The sequence below is a fragment of the Lissotriton vulgaris genome, chromosome 8 (genome assembly GCF_964263255.1).
Source record: "Lissotriton vulgaris chromosome 8, aLisVul1.2, whole genome shotgun sequence".
Lineage (NCBI taxonomy): Eukaryota > Metazoa > Chordata > Amphibia > Caudata > Salamandridae > Lissotriton > Lissotriton vulgaris.
In genome coordinates this window covers 1410158208-1410180662 of record NC_141696.1, presented here as the reverse complement: position 1 = coordinate 1410180662, position 22455 = coordinate 1410158208, and the positions used below count along the sequence as shown (strand labels likewise).

The window sequence follows — 22455 nt, the reverse complement described above, 5'->3', positions numbered from 1 at the left end:
AAAACCAGCACTACCAGTTCAAGGTTTTGCCTTTCGGGGTCACCACGGCACCCAGGGTGTTTACGAAGAGCCTCGCGACAGTGGCGGCGCACCTAAGGAGACAAAACATTCACGTCTACCCTTATCTGGACGACTGGCTCATCCAAGCGAAGTCGGCCCTGCAGTGTGCCGCTCACATGTCCCACACCATTCACCTCCTTCACGATCTGGGATTCTCACTGAATTACCCAAAGTCCCACCTCCAGCCCGCCCACATACAGCAGTATCTGGGTGCGACAATAAACACTCTGGCAGCCACTGCACAGCCAAATTCAGTGAGGGTCAGCAGCATTCAATCGCTGATACAACGATTCAAACCCCAACACTCGCTTCCAGCGCGAGTGTTCATGCAGTTGATAGGCATGATGGCCTCCTGCATCTCCATAGTCCCGCACGCGAGACTACATATGCGTCCGCTTCAGGAGTGCTTAGCACGTCAGTGGACTCAGGCTCACGGGCAGTTGAAAGACAGAGTGTTGGTGAGCGGTCGGGCATACAACTCTCTGCATTGGTGGAATCCACGAAACCTTTGCAAGGGGCAACCGTTCCAAGAGCCTGTGCCACAGATCATCCTGACAACGGACGCTTCTCTCCAGGGATGGGGAGCTCATGTACTCCATTACACTGTGCAGGGACTATGGACACCACAGCAAAGGAAGATGCACATCAATGTTCTGGAACTGATGGCGATCTTCATGGCACTAAAAGCCTTCAAAGTACATCTGTGCAACAAGGTCGTGTTGATCCGGACGGACAACATGCCGGCGATGTACTACATTCAAAAGCAGGGAGGCACACACTCTCCGCAGCTGTCTCATCTGGCTCAGAGCATGTGGAAGTGGGCCATTCAGAGGAACATCTTCCTCATGGCAGAGCATCTCCCGGGCAAGGACAATCAGATGGCGGACCTGCTCAGCAGGCACAGCCACCAGATGCACGAGTGGGAGATACATCAATCAGTACTCCAGCCGTACTTCCGAAGGTGGGGTCATCCAGAGATAGACCTGTTCGCCACAAAGGAGAACGCAAAATGCCAAAGCTTCGCCGCCAGGTTCCCACACCCACAGTGGCAGGGCAATGCGATATGGATGAACTGGTCAGGCAAATTGCGTACGCTTTTCCCCCAGCACCTCTGATTACGCTGGTGGCACGCAAGCTCAGGCAGCACTCGATGACTCTCATCCTGGTTGCTCCAACGTGGGCTCGCCAACCATGGTACACCACGTTTCTAGAACTGTCCGTGGTGCCGCATCAGAAGCTACATCTCACACCCAGCCTTCTGACGCAGAGCCATGGCGGCATTCAGCACCCAGATCCGCAACAGCTCAACCTGGCGATCTGGCTCCTGAAGTCCTAGAGTTTGGCTACCTGCACTTACCTTCCGACTGTATGGACATCATTCGGGAGGCGAGGAAGCCCCCCACTAGAGCCTGCTATGCGGCAAAATGGAAGCGGTTTGTCATTTATTGTGCAGACCACAACATTAACCCACTGGATGCTTCTATTCAGAACATCATCTGTTACCTTTTCCATCTGTACAAGTGTAATCTGGCCTATGCTTCCATTCGCATTCATCTGTCTGCAATGGCCGCTTATCTCCAAAATAGGCAGCACCTCTCCCTCTTCAGGGTACCTGCCATCAAGGCTTTTCTGGAAGGCCTCAAACGAGTCATTCCGCCACGGACTCCACCAGCTCCTGAGTGGAACCTCAATGTGGTCCTTACCAGGCTGATGGGTCCTCCCTTTGATCCACTGCATTCCTGCGAGATTCAGTTCTTGACATGGAAAGTGGCTTTCCTCATAGCAATTACATCGCTACGGAGGGTTAGTGAATTGCAAGCCCTCACAATCCAAGAGCCATTTATCCAAATTCATTCCAACAGGGTGGTGCTTCGCACTAACCCTAAGTTTCTACCCAAGGTTGTGTCTCAGTTCCACATCAACCAAACAATCGAATTACCTGTTTTCTTTCAAAATCCTGAGTCACTGGCGGAGCGGATGCTCCATACCCTTGACGTTAAACGGGCCCTAATGTATTACATTGGTAGGACCAAGGATTTTAGAAAAACTATGCAACTCTGTCGCCTTTGCACCACACCACAAAGGTAACCCTATTTCCAAGGCTGGTATTGCTAGGTGGATCGTTAAATGTATCCAGATCTGCTATATAAAAGCAAAACGCTCTCTTACCATTCCGCCAAGAGCCCACTCCACCAGAAAGTTGTAGGCCTCTATGGCATTCCTTGGAAACATTCCTTTGGAAGACATATGTAGAGCAGCCACATGGTCTACCACACACACATTTACTAAGCATTACTGTGTTGATGTGCACTCCAAACAGCAGGCAGCTGTAGGGCAGGCTGTTCTCAAGACACTTTTCCAAACTGCTGCAGCTGGCACGGGCGGCCGCCGCTAATGGAGGGACTGCTATGTATTCTATGCACAGATATGAATTCAGCAGCCCACATGCCTCGAACCGAATATGCTACTTACCAGTATGCATCTGTTCTTGGCATGTAGGGCTGCTGACATTCATATCGCCCGCCCTCCTCCCCGGCGCCTGTAGCAGCTGCAGTATTCACATATACTCATAGCATGGTCATCATTCACTGAGTTTCACTCCATCTTGGCCACAATGGCTAAAAACAATCTGGGGATGGAGTCGATGCCCATGCGCACTGTAGTCCAGGGGAGGAGCCACCTATCTTGTGATACTTCGAAGACTCTTCCAGAACAACAATGTGCAATCACCTGGACCCAACACTAGGCGGCGATCTATGCACAGATATGAATGTCAGCAGCCCTACATGCCAAGAACAGATTCATACTGGTAAGTAGCATATTCGGTTCAGTCGTTTTTCAGGTGGTATCTCTAAGATGCCCTCTGAGTGCATTTTTCATTAAATCCCACACTGCATCAGTGTGGGTTTATTGTGTTGAGAAGTTTGATACCAGACTTCCCATTTTTCAGTAAAGCTATTATGGTGCTCTAGAGTTCATAATGACAAACTCCCATACCATATACTCTTTATGGCTTTACTGCACTTACTGTGTCTATGAATAGACTTAAACACTGTATGGGTACAGGGATCCTGCACCTGTACCCTCACCACTGGTATAGTACACCTAGCTAGAAGTGTGGCTTACCTATGCCAGGGCAGTGGATTGTAGCCATGGCAAACAGGGATGTTTACCATGTCGATTCTTCGCTTTGCTCTTCACCAAAACACGCAACCTGCAATGGCAGTGTGTGTGTGTGTGTGTGTGTGTGTGTTAAAGTACAAGGCCTCTAAGGGTGACACAAAAAGTGCTGCAGCCCTTAGAGACCTTCCCTGGTCACAGTGACCTGGTTACCTTTGGTACCATTTAGAAGGGACTTGCATCTGGCCAGAGTTTTGCCAATTGGGTTTTGTAACAGTACAGTCTTAGGGAAAGAACATAGGCCCTGGGTACCTGGTTGGCAGTAACCCAGGGCACACTCAGTCAAAGTGCATCAGCCTTGCAAAAAGGGGCACTTCCTACATTGTGGAGACAATAGGACCACATGAATGTCATCAAAATATTTACTGAGATAAGTCTACGGGAACAAAGCATCTAACGTGTAATGGGTTGTGAGGGTAGTTTCCTCCTTTTTGTTCATGTTAATACCATAAATCTGGCTGGACGATCCTACTGCTCGGACATAAGGAGCCTCCCGGCCGCCCTGGCCCGACTGTCTAGGTGACCCCCCTGCACCCAAGGAGGAGGTTAAGAGCCTCGGCGTTTGGCTCGAAAAAGATCTGAGCTTCAGAACGCAGGCCAAAAAGACGGCAGGGATATGCTTTGGTCTCCTTAGGGCCTGCAGGAAGGTCTTTCCTCCGCTCCCTGTCACCTCCCGGAAACTATTGATCCAGGGCCTCATCCTGGCGAGGCTAGACTACAGCAACGCAGTCTACCTGGGTGCCCCTGAAGCCACATTCAACACGCTGCAGAGAATTCAAAACGCCGCTGCCCGACTACTTACCCACACTCCTGCCAGATCCTCGGCAAAGCCAGCCCTGAAGCTCCTCCACTGGCTCCCAGTCAGAGAAAGGGTTGCTTTCAAAGCCCTTTGTCTGGCCCACAAAACCCTCCACAACAAAGGTCCACCCATCCTCAAAGAATTCATCTCCCCCTACAAAGCGACAAGAGACCTCCGATCAAGCGGAGAGAACCTCATCACAGTCCCCAGAGTAAGGAAAGCTCGGTCTGGAGGACGCCGCTTTTCGGTTCACACGGCCAAACAGTGGAACAGTCTCCCCCGGAGACTAAGAACCGAACCTAACCTTCAGTTTAGGAAGGCTCTAAAAACCCTTCTTTTTCCATGATTCTCTCCCCTTCCGCTGCCGTACCCTCCGGAATTCAGGTTCAAGCGCTGGGATGCTCAAGGGTTACTACGCGCTCTACAAAAACCTTTAATAATAAATAAATAATAATAAATGAACACTTGTATCCATAATCTTTAAATTGTACAAAATCTCAATTAAACATATTTACAAAACAAAATGCTCTTGTATGTAATTGAATTGTTAAACTTTAATCACTTTATACGTTATAGCTTCTCTTTTTCCCCTCTTCAAAGCACTAGGCCTTTGAAATTCACTGAAAGACCAAGACCTGGGGTTCAAATGCTGTGCTCGTCTTTTAGTGTTGGTAAGTTTTTTTATAATGGTACTCGTTAGTTGATATGTTCATTTTGTGCACAATAGTCTCTTGAATGTTTGAACTTAATGTATGTTGCTTGCACCCCAATATTCATATTCGGCTGTTAGTGACAACAAAATAGTAATTGGCTCTGCTTTTGCTTTCATGTGAAAAAATGTCTGTTTCTTACTCGTATAAGGAATTGTTATCATGAACTGTTCATTTGTGTCCCACACTACTCCATACTTGAGTTTCATAGGTTGAAGCATCAGAGCATATCTTTCACTGAAAGATGTGGGTTGGCAGCACAACTGTATAGATGTAGATTAAAGAAGCTTGCAAGGTGTTATTCAGACTGCTGAAAAATCCTGGTTAAAATGTAAATACCTCTACCATATGATGCATGCGACAAACTAAGGGAAGCTATTCAGCAGCAGTAGGTGTGAAGAAAAAAGGTTGTGGGCCCCACAGCAGAAGCATAATTGGCAACTCTGAGTTTGACCCTCACGGTGGTCCTTTAGCAGATGGTCTTCAGTCTTTTGGTCTGGCTTTGGTCTCAAATTCAGACAACACCAAGTTGGTCATCTCCCTGGCTGCAGAACAGCATTCAAAAGCAGCGCAGCTAAAGCCATGCTTCATAGAAGTTGCCAAGTAGATGACTAACTTCTGCATAAAACTTAACCGTGTAAAAACGGAAGTCGTGATAGGAAACAATCCAAACTGCTGGACTATGGAGTGTTAAACATACAACCTTGGACCTCTGCCTAAAGCAGCCATCAGTAATCTCGTAATCTGGCTGGACGACAAATTGCTGTTTGAGGCCCAGTTGAGGAGACTGGCTGCAGTCTGTTTTGACATTTTAAGATTCATTAGAAGGGGGGGGGGGGGGGGCGTGGTTTGGACGCCGAGGAAGATGGCAGCTTAGAGCGTATCTCCTCCCGTGGCGAACTACCGAGCAAGGGACTGGAACCCCTTTAACCAGGCTACAGCTACATCTGATAACCAAATAGCAGATCGGAAAGTAAGGGGCACACATGGAACCAACTTGAAGGTGTGGGGTCCCCCGACAAGTGCTCCAATTGTGGATTCAACGCCGTGACCGCAACTGGCGCGTGATCAGGGCGGCAGCCTCGACAACGGCTTCGGCGGCTTCGGCGGTCCTGGCGGGGCTGGCGGAGGAAAAAAAAGATTGCAGGCTCGCAGCATGAAGCGCGAAGCAATACAGGAACCGTGAGTACAGACTGCCCCTACTGCCCTACTGCTCATCGGCACTCCGGAATCAGCACAGGGAACGGGAACGGAGCCAAAATGGTGGGCGCGACCCTCCGAGTCTGTAACAGCTCGCGAGGTAGATCGTGCGCATATTAAAACTAATCTCCAAGCCAGCCAGTAATAATATGCTTAAGCGGCGCCGAAAAGAATATGGAAATGGGCCAGACAAACTGACCAACACGAGGAGCATATAAATCGAACCAGAATACGAGGGCTGGCACACTCCCTTAAAATGGCGGGCGCTTCCTACACATAATGCAAGACTGAGCACAGCGAAATTTGTCTATGACATTGGTCCCTTTCATACAATGCATTGGTCCCTTTCACACAATGGTCCTTTCTTTTTGGCATTTGGCTTCACGCGATGACAGCATTGGAGACAGCAAAGAGAAGCAATAGGGAGCAATAGGAAGCAAAAGGGGCAGTAGGAACCAGTGGGAAACAGTAGGAAATAAAAGGAAATAAAAGGAACACAACAAATACTTGCCACACATGCTGCAAGTCTCAAAACGCCGGCAGCCACCTCAATAAAGCAGTTTGCAGACAAAAGTCACTGCACATGGTAGATCCTGATTCAAAACAGGGTGCCAGGTCAGAAACCAACAACAGTCTTGGTGTAACCTAAAATGGCGGCACAGTGAGTACGCAGTGTGCATATAGCTCTGATACCGCTCTACAACCCATGCTACGACCCGAGCTACTACCGAAGCTACAACCCAAGCGCATACCAACTGTGGAATTGTATTTATGCGTTATCTGCTTATTTGCTATTATAAATAGGGTGCCAGGTCAGAAACCAACAACGTTCACTCCCTAAAAATGGCGGCGATGTGACTACTCAGTGAGCGCACAGTTCTGCTACTGCACTACAGCCCAAGTGCATACTGTCTGTGGGAATTGTATATCTGCCTAGCGCTATCTGCCTAGCGAACGACCCCATTTCCAGTAACACTATGGGGGACAAGGAGCACGCGAAGAGCCTCAAGAGACTCAAGGCTGATCAGTCAAGTCCTCTTAAAGGCAGACAGGAAAAAGGTGATGCCATCGACATGATACTGAACAGGCTAGACGAAGTAAGAGATCTAGCAAAATCAACCAGAGATGAGGTCGTAGCCATCAGACAGGACATAAGGGACACGAATGTTCGCCTTGCTGAAGCTAAGTCAAGAATCGGCCAGATAGAAGATGCACAGACCACAACATGTGGAGCTCTAAAACGTTTGTCTATAGCCTCAGATCAAACCACGAGAAGACTGTCCGAGTTGGAAGACAGGAATCGGAGGGGGAACCTCCGTATTTTCGGAATTCCGGAGGGATCAGAAGAGTCTTACAGCTCCTGCGTACAGTTTCTAGAAACATGGTTTACACAGGCCACCAATATTACATTCCACCAGCCCCTTGAGTTTGATAGAGCACACCGTGTCCCAGGTAAAATACTGAAAAATCAGCGAGGCCCCAGGCCTATCGTCTGAAAACCGTTGAGATACCAGCACGTGGAACAGATCCTGGCATTCATCCGGAAGTGCAATCACATCCTATGGAAAAACACGAAGGTCTTTATCTCACAGGATTACAGCAGGGAAACTGTCGAACTACGGAAGGCGTTCCTGGCCCTCAGTCCACAACTTCAAGTGAGAGGCTACCAATACGGATTCGTTGGCCCTTCAAAATACAAAGTGACATTGCATGGATCCACACAGGTATTCACGGACCCGCTAAAGCTTAAGAGTCTCCTGGGCACCCAGGACATCCAGGCCATGGATACTAACGGTCCAGCTGACGGGAATGCCCCGGCTTCGTCTTCAGCCTCTGCTTCACCTACAGCCTCTGCGACTACTCCAGCGACGGCATCTGCTTCTGGCTCTGCCTCGGCCAGTGCTTCAGTTCCGGTCACACATTAAGTATCCTTTGCTCTACTACGAATCATGTACTCACATTTTTTGATATTACCTTTGCGTAATCCATAGAATATTTACATAGATCCTATGCTCCACAAACTTTTGTATTATGGTAACGGTCTCTAAAAGCTCATGCGTTGGAGAGGACAAGTATTGCTGTTGTTGTTTTCACGTTCTCAATTAAGCCTCAATAATGTTGTTGTGACTGTGGCTGTCAAGCCAATCAGAACGAATCACAATCAGAAATGATATGACTGCAATCATTACCTATTACAGATGAGACCAAAGACAACTTCAGGAAAGCTCAAACACTCTATCACAGGGCAATCAGAAAGGCGAAAAAGGAATACTTCACACGTAGAATATCTGAGAATAAAAATTCCTCAAAAGAACTTTTTAAAATCGTCAAAGAACTATGCAACCCAACCAATCTCTCCCTACATCTTACCCCCTCACAGGAAAACTGTGATAAGCTCAATGACTTTTTCTGTGAAAAAATTGATACCATCTATGCCTCCTTTCCAAATCACCTGACCGAAATCAATGAACAGGATGTACCAACCGTTGCACATACCAGCTGCCACGGTTTCGGCCCTTTTTCAGAAGAGGAGGTAGAAAAGGTCATGCTTGAGGTCAAGTCGGGTTCTCCACTTGACCCTTGTCCACATCACATTTTCTCCCAGTTAACTCCTGTAATATGTCCAGTAGTTACTAGAGTACTCAATCTCTCCCTTAGTTCTGCTGAATTTCCAGATTCATGGAAACAGGCCCTAGTCACCCCTTTAGTAAAGAAGGCTGGAGCAGACGTAAACAATCCGGCCAATTACAGACCAATATCCCAGCTACCTTACTTATCAAAGGTTCTGGAGAAGTTAGTCAACAGAAGTCTTTCCACATTTTTGGAAGCAAATGGCCTGCTGGATGATTCACAGACAGGGTTCCGGACAAACAACAGCACCGAAACTACACTCTTAGCGGTGACAGACCGTATCAGAACCAAGGTGGATCAGGGTAGAACAGTCGCACTGATACTCCTTGATCTATCAGCGGCTTTTGATACCATACCCCACAATCAACTATTGAACATCCTGGCAGAGAAAGGAATACTGGGCAAAGCATTAGGATGGCTACAATCGTTCCTAGCGGATCGAACCCAATCAGTACGTTTGGGTGACTACACATCCCCTCCACGACTCATAAAGTACGGAGTTCCCCAGGGGGCGTCATTGAGCCCAACTTTGTTTAATGTATTCGTCTCCTCGCTGGCAACCATTGGCAAAAAGTGGGGTGTCGAAATGTGCTCCTATGCTGATGACACTCAGCTGATGGTCACCATTGATGGAAATGATGACTCCAAAACTAGATTGACGAACTGTTTGACTGAATTGGCAACCTGGATGCAGGACCACTGTCTTAGACTAAACGCCGACAAATCTGAAATCCTACTGTTCGGCAGAGGTATACAGGCCTGGGACAACAGCTGGTGGCCAAGTGACTTGGGTTTGCCTCCCAATCCCACTGCTAAAGCAAAAAACTTAGGAATAACACTGGATAGGGACTTATCCATGAAATCCCATGTTTCTATAACTTGTGGAAGGAGCTTTGGACTTTTGAAGTTGCTTAGACGTGTCTTCCCCTGGGTGCCAACGGATTGCAGGAAAACCTTAGTCCAGTCACTACTGATGAGTAGGCTGGACTACGGTAACTCTCTGTTTGTAGGAATGGCGGATTATCTCTTTTCTAAATTACAGTTGGTTCAGAATGCCGCTGCCAAAGCCATCTGCAATAAAAGAAAATAGGATTCAGCTAAAAGTTGCATGCGTGAGCTTCATTGGCTCCCAATGCGGCAACGAGCCATTTTTAAGCTGTTGTGTATTTCTCATAAGGTACTCCACGGCTCAGGCCCCACCATCCTACACGACAGGGTCAGATTTCATAAACCCTCTAGACACCTACGATCTATGACGTTAGGAAGAGCAGTCAACACCCGAGCTCGTACTGTCAGGATGGGAGAGCGGGCCTTCTCTCACATTGCGGCAACAAAGTGGAACGAGCTACCCCCTAAAATTAGAACAAATGACTGTTTTGTCTCATTTAAGAAACAACTGAAAACATTCCTCTTTCCCAGGCCAGATCAATAATCTTCAATCAGAGCTGATGTCAAATCACTTGCAACTTTCTTCAGCGCCGTAATGTCCTTTCAGGATGAATGTTCGCGCTTTACAAATAAATAAATACAAATACAAATACAAATATTACTATACACAGTCTATTGTAAGATTCCGCAGTAGTATGGCGCTGTTTGTATCCTGCTGCAATATGTTAGCCTGTTATGTTAGCAACATGTTAGCCTGTCACTATAGAAGGCCGGGCATGAACAATGTCAGGAGAAGTAGTATCAGTTAGTTCAAGTTTTAATCACACCAGCTGTGATATCCTGTTGATAAATTGTTATGATGGTCTGTTGTAACTGTTTGATTGGTACAGAATTCCAGTTCCAGCAATTGTAAAGTACATTACTAGCCATGGGAGGTTAGTAATGCTGTTGTTATTTTTCTCAAGTCACCATGCCTACTAGTTACTTTTGGGGAGGGAAGGGTGGGGGGCTTAGGGGTTGGGGCTGGGGTATGTGTGAAGTGGTTTATCTTTTTCTTTTAATTAATGTACTAATTTTCAGCAGTGGTTGCATCTCGTTGTCAGTATATGCGCACTCTCCACACACTGACACACGGAAGGGTTGGTTAGGAGCTCATACTTCGCTGAAGACAAAGCTTTCAACCAGCATAGTCACTGCCTTAGTGCCCACACAAATAGGGGAAGTCCATTCCATTATGAGAAGCTTTAGCAGATCCCTGATAAAGGCAAGATCACTGATCGAAAAGGGAACAACAAAACACAGGGTTTTGACCTACATCAAGGGGCTACTGACGGTCATACACTCTAAGCATGTCTACGCCATTGCCAATTGTTAGCACACCTATGGGGGTTACTCAGATTGGGAAACTAAAGGTGCTTTCCCTCAATGTTAAAGGCCTTAACAATCCAGTAAAGCGCCAAAAGATCTTAGATTATCTGCGCAGACAGAAGGCAGACATTGCACTGCTCCAAGAAACAAAACTGGAGACTAAGCAGCTACATACACTTAGAAATAAATTCTTTGGGGAGGCCACGGGCTCAGATCCGATAGGGAAAAAGAATGGGGTGGTAACTCTAATCTCAAAAAAATCTAACATTGACCTCCTACTGACACCAAGGGGAGATGGGTCACAGCCAAACTCCTAAAGGATGGGACAGAATTCTACATTACAAACATATACGCCCCAAACACATGCGACCTGAAGTTTTGGTCAGACCTCGTGAAACACATTGAGTAGATCCCAGACTTGGCAGTTCACGTTCTCGCCGGGGCTTTTAATCTCCCAATTGACCTGTCCCTGGACAGAGACTCTCGCTGTCCCTTTCGTAGTAATAGGTCTCATAGAGCACTCAAAAACCTTTATGAGCGATTCCACCTGGTAGACTCTTGGCACTTGCAGAACCCGGTTGGTAGGGAATACTCATTCTACTCCTCACCCCACGACTCGTTCTCACGGATTGAATATTTATTTATCACTCAGAACGCCATTCCCAGAATTATAGAAACCTCAATTGAACCAAGACTTGTGTCCGATCACTCGTGCATTACACTCACCATCTCTGACATAAAACCTTCCACTCGCCAATCGGTATGGCGCCTCAATGATGAGGTTCTTGAACACGAACAACACCGAGCAACCATTGAAACCGCTATCAAAGATTATCTGGTTCATAATTCCAGAGGGGACACCTCCGATTTAACAAGGTGGGAAGCACTTAAAAGTACTATAAGAGGTGTAATTATTAAGATCAAATCTGCCATGAATAAGAACCATAAAGGGAAACTAGAGGATCTGGAGAAAGAAATAGCAAGCCTAGAGGCTAAACACCTGCAGGACAGGAAAAAAGAGTCACTAAATAAGCTAGCCAATAAGAAATAAGAGTATAATAAAATTGTAAGTGAGAGGGCGGGGGTTTGGCTGGATAGGAGGAAAAGGTTCAAACTGTGTGAATCAAACAAGGCAGGTAAAAGTCTGTCAGCGTACCTCAAATTTAGATTACAGAAAAACACGATAAACTTCATAGTTGATCACCTGGGAGTTGCCCATTCCGATCCAGCAAAAATAACGGACCTCTTTAAAGAATTTTACGAGAAACTCTACTCCAGGAATGTAGACGTGGAAAGCCAAAAGATAAGTGAGTATTTGAGCAACTGCAATCTCCCCTCCTTGTCCGTGAAAGAGCAAATGGATATAAATAGCCCGATCACGTTATTGGAAGTCCAGACTGCCATTAATTCTTTGAAATGTGGTAAAGCCCCCGGGCTGGACGGCTTCTCCACGAAATTTTACAAATGTTTCTCCATGTCCATCGCGCAGCCTCTGCTAAACATGTTCGAGGAAATAAGTGAAACAGGTGAAGCAAAGGGCACCCTTTCAGAGGCCACCATTGCGGTTATCCCGAAAGAAGGGAAAGATCCCACCTTAACTAAGAACTATAGACCTATTTCACTTATTAACCTTGACTGTAAGCTCTTTGCCTCCATCATAGCGGCATGCCTACAAAAAATACTTCCAAAACTCATACATTCATCGTAAGCGGGATTCATGAAGAACAGGTTGTCTAGTGACAACACCAGGACTCTGGCGCATGTCCTAGAAAAAGCCAAACTTCTATCCACCCCCACAGCAGCAATAACATTAGATGCTGAAAAAGCATTCGATAAAGTAGATTGGAGGTATTTGGAAGCTGTGCTACGTAAATTTAACTTAGGCCCCTCAATCATAAAGATGATCATGTCCCTTTATTTTTGTCCTATAGCGAGGGTCAGGGCGGGTGTGTCACACTCTTCACCTTTCCGATTACACCAAGGCACGAGGCAAGGATGCCCCCTTTCCCCGTCGCTATTTGTGTTGGCTATCGAACCATTCCTCTATCGTATTAGACACAACGAGCACATAGCAGGAATTCCCTTCAATGATTGTGTCATAAAATTAACAGCCTATGCTGATGATGTACTGGTAATCTCAGAAAAAGCGGATGAAGCGATTCCGGCCCTGCTATCGACGATTGACGAATTCTCTAGAGTATCCGGCTATACATTAAACAAAGACAAGACAGAGGTCAAGTCGCTCAATAATTTTGGGAATAAAGACATGATTGGGGACTCGGGGCTAACTTGGCAGCCAGGCTGCTTTAAATACCTGGGCTTAGACTTCGATAGTGATCTGATCACTACAATACGCACCAATGAGAACATAGTTCTGAGCAAGATAAACAAGCTACTAGATGGTTGGTCGCCTACCTTCCTATCCTGGTGGGGCAGGGCTGAAACCCTGAAGATGATGGTTACACCTTTAGTTAATTACATAGCATGCATGCTCCCAATGACTTTCTCCGAGGATTTCATCCATAGAGTAGAGAAGCTGTTTGATACGTTTCTGTGGCAAGGGAAGAAGCCAAGGATATCAATGAAGATGCTACAACTAGCTAAAGATAAAGGCGGCCTGGGTCTCCCGAACTTCAGACACTACCAAACAGCGTTCTTATGTAAACAAGGTGCTTTATGGCTAATCACAGATCCAGACTATACCCCATTATGGATAGAAATAGAAAAAGCGTTATTGGGAAACATTCCACTCGTGGCCCTACTCACCATGGAGCTTGCACACATACCTGATTCTAAATATATCCTCCTGAACACCAGAAGGGCTCTCTTGAAATTTGACCAAGCAAGTCACAAAGGTCTAAAGATCAAAAAATCCACTGCAATTGCTCTCTGGTACAACCCATTACTGAAGCTCAACGGAACATCGCTCCAGTGGTCTCATTGGTCCGCGAAAGGTATTAATTTAGCAAGTGATCTTTTCATGTGGACTGACCCTCTTCCATTCTCCTCCCTACAAGCCAAACACTCCTTTCTGCACGATCCTTGTCCCCATCTGAGCCATGGCTATGGAGCTCTGTCACACGCATCTATAAATCTGGGCATTTCGTCTCAAAGATCTATAAAATGCTCCTTCCCCTTCCTCAGAAAGCGAACAGGAAAAATGAGTCGAGATGGGAAACAGAATCGAACACAACGGGTATGCTCTTTGACTGGGATGTAATACACACCACTGCTTTTAGAAACAAGGTTTCGCCTATTCTGTCACAGACTAAATTCATGTTAATCACACCCCAACCTGCTGGAATTGTGAGTCAGAAGTGGGGGACTTGGCGCACATGTTATTTAATTGCCCTACATTGACAGAGTACTGGAACAGAATATTTGACTGTATTAAGCACATATTTGGTTTCAATCCGCCTAGAGAGTTTGTGTATGTCATGTTGGGGGTACAAGAACCACATTTGGCAAATCAGATTGATCGACAACTTCTTGTAAATGTATTTGAGCTTATATAGCGCACAGCTACCCGCAGTGGGTTTCCCGGCGCTTGCTTAGGGAACCCGTCCTGGTATTCCCCTGTGAGATAACCCCGGCAGGGTATCCACAAGGTTAAAGCCAGGCATCCCGCCGCGAGGGGCCGTTGTGGAGATTAAGCAAGCTATTGCCCAGAGTCGCAGAGTGTGAACCTGTGAGTCGAGAAGGCACCGGAGCGAGAATTATCGAATCCGTGGAATTTTTAGCCCAAGACCCGCCGAGGCGGGGAATTGAACCCTGGTCCAGGGCCGATCTCAGCTTCCGGGTCTGCCGCCTCTAACCCCTGAGCCACACTTCTCCACTATAAATACATACATTCTGTCAGGTCCAGGAGTCCTCAGGATCGTACGATGCTCTATGGGGTCCACCTCTCGACAGCCCCTGGGTCTGAATGAAAACAGACACACAGGAATGATCGAGCGAGGGATTTCAGGAAGGGTAGGAAAGGTGCGGCAGGGAAGGGAAGCTGAAACGAGAACAAGGCACCATGAGACAAGCACAGACGTAGAAGTATAACACACAACTAAGTAACACCTCACATACCCCCACCCAAATGTGAAGTGAAAGCTGTATACCTGGAGAAGAAGAAGGGGTTGGCTTTGCCTGGCAATCAGAATAGTTGAACTTGTTAGCTCAATCTAAAACACAAGAACCATATGTCAGTTTTCTTCCTTCATGTACTAGAACCAATAACCACTGTAGTGATGCACATACCAAAGTAAATTTCTCATATGGCTTCAACAGGGGACAATATGGTAAGTAGCCAGCCAGGCGAAGCTCATAAGCCCCTGTTGCACAAAACAAAGAAATGAAGACAATAGTTGTTGTCCATGGCCCTGGAATTGTAACGCCTGGTTTCTTCACCAGACATGTAACTGTTACAGCTTAAGTGCGCAGCTACAACAGCTCCTGATCCTTAAGTAGGCAAATACCATACAAACAATGAATGCTGAATACTTCTTCAGCGTAACAGTACTCCCCAAAGTCTTAGCTGAGCACTTCTTGGCAAGAGAGTCATATGCAAAGTAACATCCGAAATTCCATTACTCCTGTGGGCATTTGGGCAAAGAGACAGACATTCTCAAAGGAAAACTCCTCATGCAGGGAAGTAAGTCTTGTGAAAGGAGCCGTGAACATAAACTCTCCTGTAGACTGTTGCTCTCCCGACAAACCAATACCGCGGAAGAGAACAAAGGATATCACTAAGCAAAGGGCGAACCTCCGTGGAGACTCAAGAATGGAGCCTCAGCCGAGGGCTCCTCAGGGCGGACAATACAGCGGTACACAGCCAGCACAGGAAGAAGCAGAGCGCTCCTGCAGTACTCACCAGCCGAGACCACCTAAAGCACAAAGGATACGCTGGAACCTCTAGGAACAACCTTACCGTCCACGAAGGCATTCAGAATCAACGGCAGGCGCTGTTGTTTCCCGTTCCGTAATGTTCCTTCCGCGTGTGACGTCATCAACCCGGGCGTCGCACTCCGGACCTGGAATCATGGGAAACGTAGTTTGACAGAAACAGAGGCGTCTCAAGGCAGGGTTCGAGACTGGGCCCCGCCGTGAAACCTGACACATTCACAACTTCTTGATCTCCTTCTAACCTTGGCATGCAAGGTTATTCTATGTAAATGGAAGAACTCTTCTGAGGTATCATTCAGAATGTGGCAAGAATGGCTGTCCTTCCTGAGAGGTGCCGATAATCCCACACTACACTCTTCACCAGGACGCATCTCACATAAAAAACTTTGGAGGGCCCTAGACGCTTCCTCCTTCTCGTTCGATCCCCCTTAGGCCACTGAGCTAATCTCAAGTAATCCTGCTCTAACCACCTATCCTTCCAGTCAAGACTTGGTCCTACTCGTGTCACTTGATGGCTCCGCATTTATGAATGTACCCACATGTATGTCATTGCACGACCACTGCTGTTGTTTCTTTTTTGTTTATTTAGGTTTGTCCGCTACACCATTGAAGTCAATGATTCACGTAACATTTTCTTCTTTATTGCATTATTAGACCCTTGCATGTGATGAATCATTTGTAATATCGCTTATGCTTCTTTGATCCTTATTGTATTGTCTTGTATCTTCTATTTCTGTTTTGAAAATAAAAATGATTTGAAATAAAAAAAAAAGATTCATTAGAAAGGTCAATGAGATCTTGCCCAACTCCACCCAGAGAACATTAGTCCAGGCATAAGTTACATCTCGCCGTGACTAGGAAATGTGTTATATTTGGGTATCTCCCAATCTGCATTAAGAAGATAGTAGTTTGTCCAAAATGCCACAGCTTGCCTTTTATTGAGGCTGCCTAAAACGATTGTGTAGTGGCTTCTCTTGTCAAACTCCATTGGCTTCCTATTAAAAAAAGGATACAATTTAAAGTGTTCTGCTTAGTTTTCTGAGTCTTTAACAAGAAGGGCCCATGAATTGTTGCCTTATTTGATCCAACCTCCTATTCCTGTAAAAGTGGCACATCTTGAGAGACAGGTGGCCTTGCATTTCACATTCTCAGTATCGCCACACATTGCACAGAGAAGGGGACAAACAGTGAGTTTAGATTGTTTACCTGATTACACAGGTGGGAACCCGAGAATAAATCTGCTAGCATGGCGAAATGAGAACGAATAATGTATTAACCACTTAGGTGTATGTCCATTATGTATATAGAGCCTACTTGATTCTGTTGAATTCTTAGTTGGCTTACCCTTATTCGGAGTGTATGGTTAGGGGACATCCTAATTAAGATAAATGTATTCTTACTTGTGCATAGGTAGAAGGTTGACCTAGATGCTGCATTGGTGAGGAAGGAGTTGTTTATGACAATAAAAAACATCAATGAGGGGAAATTTCTGTGCAGTGATGGACTGCCTGCTGAATTCTTTCAAGAATACACAGAGTTGACAGTGGTCAGACTCAGAAAGATCTTTGTAGAGGCTAAACCAGTCTGAATACTACAGTCAGCTGTGAGTGATCATTGGGTTATGGGTTTTACAAACCCAGTTGGATGATTAATATTTGCAAGATATTAAGTAAAGCCATCCCGGTTATATTACTCAGGTGAATTGAGGATGATCAGTGGGGGTAGGAGGGCTACCTTGCCCTAAGTTCATAAACCCAGACACTCAATCCTGAATGTAATATATTGGATGCATTGCATCATATGGACTGATCTTATAGGAATTATGCACTGATTGCATCATAGACTGTGCAAACCATAAACAGTCAGTTGTAGGTGACCATTTTGCAGAATATGGAGAAGTGTGGCTCAGGGGTTAGAGGCGGCAGACCCGGAAGCTGAGATCGGCCCTGGACCAGGGTTCAATTCCCCGCCTCGGCGGGTATTGGGCTCAAAAAATTCCACGGACTCGATAATTCTCACTCCGGTGCCTTCTCAACTCACGGGTTCACACTCTGCGACTCTGGGCAATAGCTTGCTTAATCTCCACAACGGCCCCTCGCGGCGGGATGCCTGGCTTTCACCTTGTGGATACCCTGCCGGGGTTATCTCACAGGGGAATACCAGGACGGGTTCCCTAAGCAAGCGCCGGGAAACCCTTTGTGGGTAGCTGTGCGCTATATAAGCTCAAATACATTTACATTTACAATATGGGGTGTGGTACCCGTTTTATACATTTGGTCTCATTGCTTTATACAGAACCTACAGCAAGAGTGAGTATAAAAGTTGGTGTATCAGAAAGCTAGAGACTGGAGCTACGTACCTAACAGGCATGCCTTCACTCACCCTTATTATTTGCATATGCTGTAGAACAACTTTCGTCTTAACACTCAGAAAACTGATCAGAGGAGATCTCGTCACCATTAGCAGCAAAAGTTCATGAAAAGGCTATCACTTCTCTGCTACACACCTTTTTGGAAAGATAAGATAGGTTACATTTCTTTCTGACAGATTATCCTCCTGTTTATGGAACAGTGTTTGTGCTGGTCGCAGTTCTGGACAATATGAGAAGGAGCATGGATAATGGTTGTGTTGGGGTGCTAATATTGTTAGTCCTATCCACAGCCTTCAACACTGCAGCTCACAAGATTGTTCTTTTCATCTTAACCACCAATACATCAGAGATAAGGTGTGGGACTGGATTCAATCCCTTATCTAACAAATCTCTGTTAAAATAGGGGCTCTCATCTCGTTGACCAAATATATACAATGAGGGTTGCCACAAGGCTGCTCCATGCCTCCTCTCTTGTTCAACCTCTTGGCCTCTACTGTATTTTTTGGGGTGGACATTCTTATGTGTATTTGTATCGACATATACCACCTGAGAGGCTTTCCTTGTACCGCAAGGAGAAGAAGCAGCCCTTGGTGGGGCCTAATGGAAAAATCCAGGTTTTCAATTTCTTGCAAAATTCTGATCTGGTGGTGAGAAAATGCACCTGCTGACTCTGGCAGGAGGAAAACCTCCTCTTGTCCAGCCTGCTAGTAACCTAGCAGGCTGGACAAGAGGAGGTTTTTGGTTGGGGGGTGGAATCTGATGCTGTTGTTCAGGTAAGCTGGCCTAGACTGTGCAAGGCTGTGAATGGATAAGTGAGGCACTTGAAAAGTGCTCTTTTGAGAACTGGGAGTCAGTGGAGATTTTTGATATGTGTATGCATGTGGGTGTGGGGTGGGAGTTTGAGTGCAAGTCATACTGCTGCATTTTAGATGAACTGGAGTCATTCATACATGTATACAGATGATGTGCAAATATTGTTGTACTTGGAGGACAGGGAGTGAGGCCTTTTTGGTGCTCCTCATCTCCACTGGATTTGGTGAGAGTTTTAATGAAGGCAAACTGCTTAAAACACAAATTCTCCTTAGCAAAACCACTGGTGTACATTGGAATTTGAATCTCTGACCCTTACCGTTAGGACCACGTCCTTTCTCTTCTGAAGTAGTGCGAAATCTGGGGGTTACTAGTTTATTCTTATCTCTCTTTTATGACAAAAATTGCTGTAATGTCCCAAGTCTGTTTTTACCAAAAAAGTTGTGTAACGCTTGCACGCTGAGTTTTACTTGGGTTCATCAGCTGTTGCGTGCTCTAGGGTGCACTCTCCGTCGAGGAGTACTGGAATATAGGAAAAGAGCGTGACCCTAAATTGGGTGACGTCCCCTAGTCACAGCTAGGTCCCACTAAATGGGTTGTAGAGTTAGTTTCTGTTTAGAAATGCAAATCTTTCAAAAACAAATCCAAAGTTTTCTTATTCCAAGTTTCTTTATTCTTTATCTTTGTTTCATTATCTCATCTTCAAATAAATTAGGAAAAAACAATCAATGGCTTCCAGCCTTATATCCGAAGTTTCATTGTCCAATGCATTTCGGCTAAAGAATAGCCTTCATCAGGGACAGGATTCTAAAAATCAAAAAATTACGATCACATATACAGATATATCAGAGTACATGAATACAGATTAAGATTAACGTCATCAAAGTACATGTCATCGTAAGATGCCCAATGTGAATCTATATCCGGTGTCATGCTAGAAATGATGAACAGGTAAATTAAAAAAACACCTTGCGAGTCCGAATGAAAAGGTTAGAGACGGGCAAGTAGTGCCCAAAAGCAAAAGGGAACGAAAATGATGTAAACGTCAATGGGTAAAACTGTTCTCTGGTTGTGGCGAACGCTGTATATGTCCCTTAATACAAACAAAGTTCAGTGAAAATACTCCTGTGAATTAGTCTAAGCGTGTGCCCACTCACCAAAAATAAGGATAATCTCACAAACTTACTCGCGAAGCCAGGGATTCCGAACGTTCAGTGCCGCCGGTCGGGGAGAACGCTGTTCGCAGGGTTAGCGTGTTTAGAAAACTTAAGACTCCGTGAAGTTAGTAATCAGTGAAAACGAACTCAGATCTAGGGAGATCTTTGGCCGCCACCTTAAAGAGTGTAAAATTAAACCGCAAGGGTAAACTAGTGCTCGGTGAGAACGGACTCCGATCCGTTAAGGATCTTTGGTCGCCATATTAGAAGAGTGTGAAATTATACCGCAAAAGTAAAAGTAAAAAAGTAGTGGTGATGGAAGTGTTAGAAAAAAGGCAAAATATGTATGTTAATCAAGGCAATGCAGGAGTAAACATGTGAAACACATTCCAATTGAATACATCGTGGTAGTAACTACAGGTAACAACTAAATTCAGTACGATCGTTCATTCCAGTTGGTTTCAAAGTTTCCAATTTAAAAATCCAAAAATTCTCTTGTTGTAACAAGTTCTTGTTGTTGTCCATCCCTTCTCGTTTCGCCACAATCTCTAGGATTGTGAACCTCAATTGACTGATGTTATGAGAAGCCTCACAAAAATGAGCTGCTACTGTAGATTTCATTTGCTTATTCCGGATGTTCGATTTATGCTCATTCAGTCTGGTTTTCATTTTTCTCTGTTTTACCAACGTATCCTTGTCCACCCTAGAGCACACAACAGCTGATGAACCCAAGTAAAACTCAGCGTGCAAGCGTTACACAACTTTTTTGGTATTTTCCTTTCCTGTTCCACACGCTTGGCACCTACAATAAAGATGCAATACGAAGAGATTTTGAATATCACAGAACAACGAGCAGAAACATTTGCCTTCTCAGGTGATGAGGCAACCCGCATTTATTCTTTGATTCATGAGGATACATCAGAGACCACATCACATAGAAACAAGGAGCAAAACGTGAGACAACTACTTTACCTTTCGAAAAGGGCAATCAATCAGAGGCTGCATGCGAGCACATTGGTAAAGCACCATCGAGCACTTCGAATCCCTAGAGGCTGAAGGATCGCCCTTAAGCCCTCACTATGTAAAAATTCATTGAAGTTCAAAGAAAAATGGTTCGCTATCTTAAATAAATGTTCTTTGGACCTCATCCTCCTTATCATAGAGGAACTATCAGCCATTCTAGATGAGTTACAAAAAGAGATAGAAACAATAACCGAAGATTTGACAAAAAGAACCTCACCAGAAGATTGGGCTAAGATCCTGGAAGACATCAATGTTCAGCTAACCAAACACACACAGGAGGTTAATGATAGAAAAATGTGGAAACTACGACGAGACACAGTGGATTACAAACTTGGGGAGGTATATACCTGGGCAGAGGTATATGCCCGCCACAGACAAAATAAACCTTACACACAGAGCACAGATACATCTTCAACAGACAGCGACCAACCTTCGAGACCAAAGACCACTGGGAGACCTCGACAACAACCACAGACAGGCGTTGAACAACATTCAGAAAGTTCAGGATCTCGTCAAAACACAACTCAACAACAAAGAAGAGAGGAGCTTTTTTTAGAGGAAGGCCAACAAGAAAAAGAAGACCCAGGAGGGGCAAAGGGAAAAGAAAAAGACCCACCGAACACCCGGAGTGTAGCAGCAGAGAAAAAGGACAAACCCAAGAAAAACACGACCTAAAAAACCTGGTCATTAATATCTCTGATGTAGTAATGGATCGCATCTCCATTGAAACATTACAGATAGGAATGTCCTTCGTTCCAACCACCGAAACAGACAGACTTGAACTGGAAGTTAGTTTTTACAAACTAATGAGAAAATTACGTCTCAGGCACTTCTTTGATAACATTGTAACTGATAAAAGTGATACTAAAGAGGATCAATTATTGGGATTATCACCACACAGTACCTATGTGGCACCAATGTCACATAAAACGTTGGATACATTCGAGAACTTGGTGAGACTTGAGTTATCTAAGTTGAGCTTCAAGAAAAAATCCCGACAACACAACCTCACACACAAGCAAATTGATGCTCTTCGTAAAATAGTCAATAATCCACACATCATATGTCAGAAAGCTGACAAAGGAGGTGCTATAGTGATAATGAATGTTTCACATTATGAACAGGAGGTGGAAAAACATCTAGGGGATAAACAGGTTTATTTACCTTTGGATCACTATCCAACAGATCAATTTTCCAGAACTCTGGAGAACATCATTAACAAAGCACACAATGAAGGAGTAATCAATGAAAGAACAAAGAAATTCTTGATCACGAGTCATCCCAGGAGCCCCACAATACATATGTTACCCAAAATACATAAGGATCTGGCTAACCCTCCTTTCCGACCCATAGTATCGACGGTTG

At 45.3% G+C, this 22455-nt stretch overlaps 1 protein-coding gene across 1 annotated transcript in view; it reads left to right on the top strand.

Moving 5' to 3' along the window:
* The window catches only part of BRWD1 (bromodomain and WD repeat domain containing 1), a 2503800-nt gene that overhangs the window by 241372 nt on the left and 2239973 nt on the right, over nt 1-22455 (top strand). The window contains exon 10 of the mRNA XM_086935423.1: nt 4640-4710. Coding sequence (XP_086791549.1) covers nt 4640-4710 — 71 coding nt within the window. The remainder of the gene's footprint in view (nt 1-4639; nt 4711-22455) is intronic.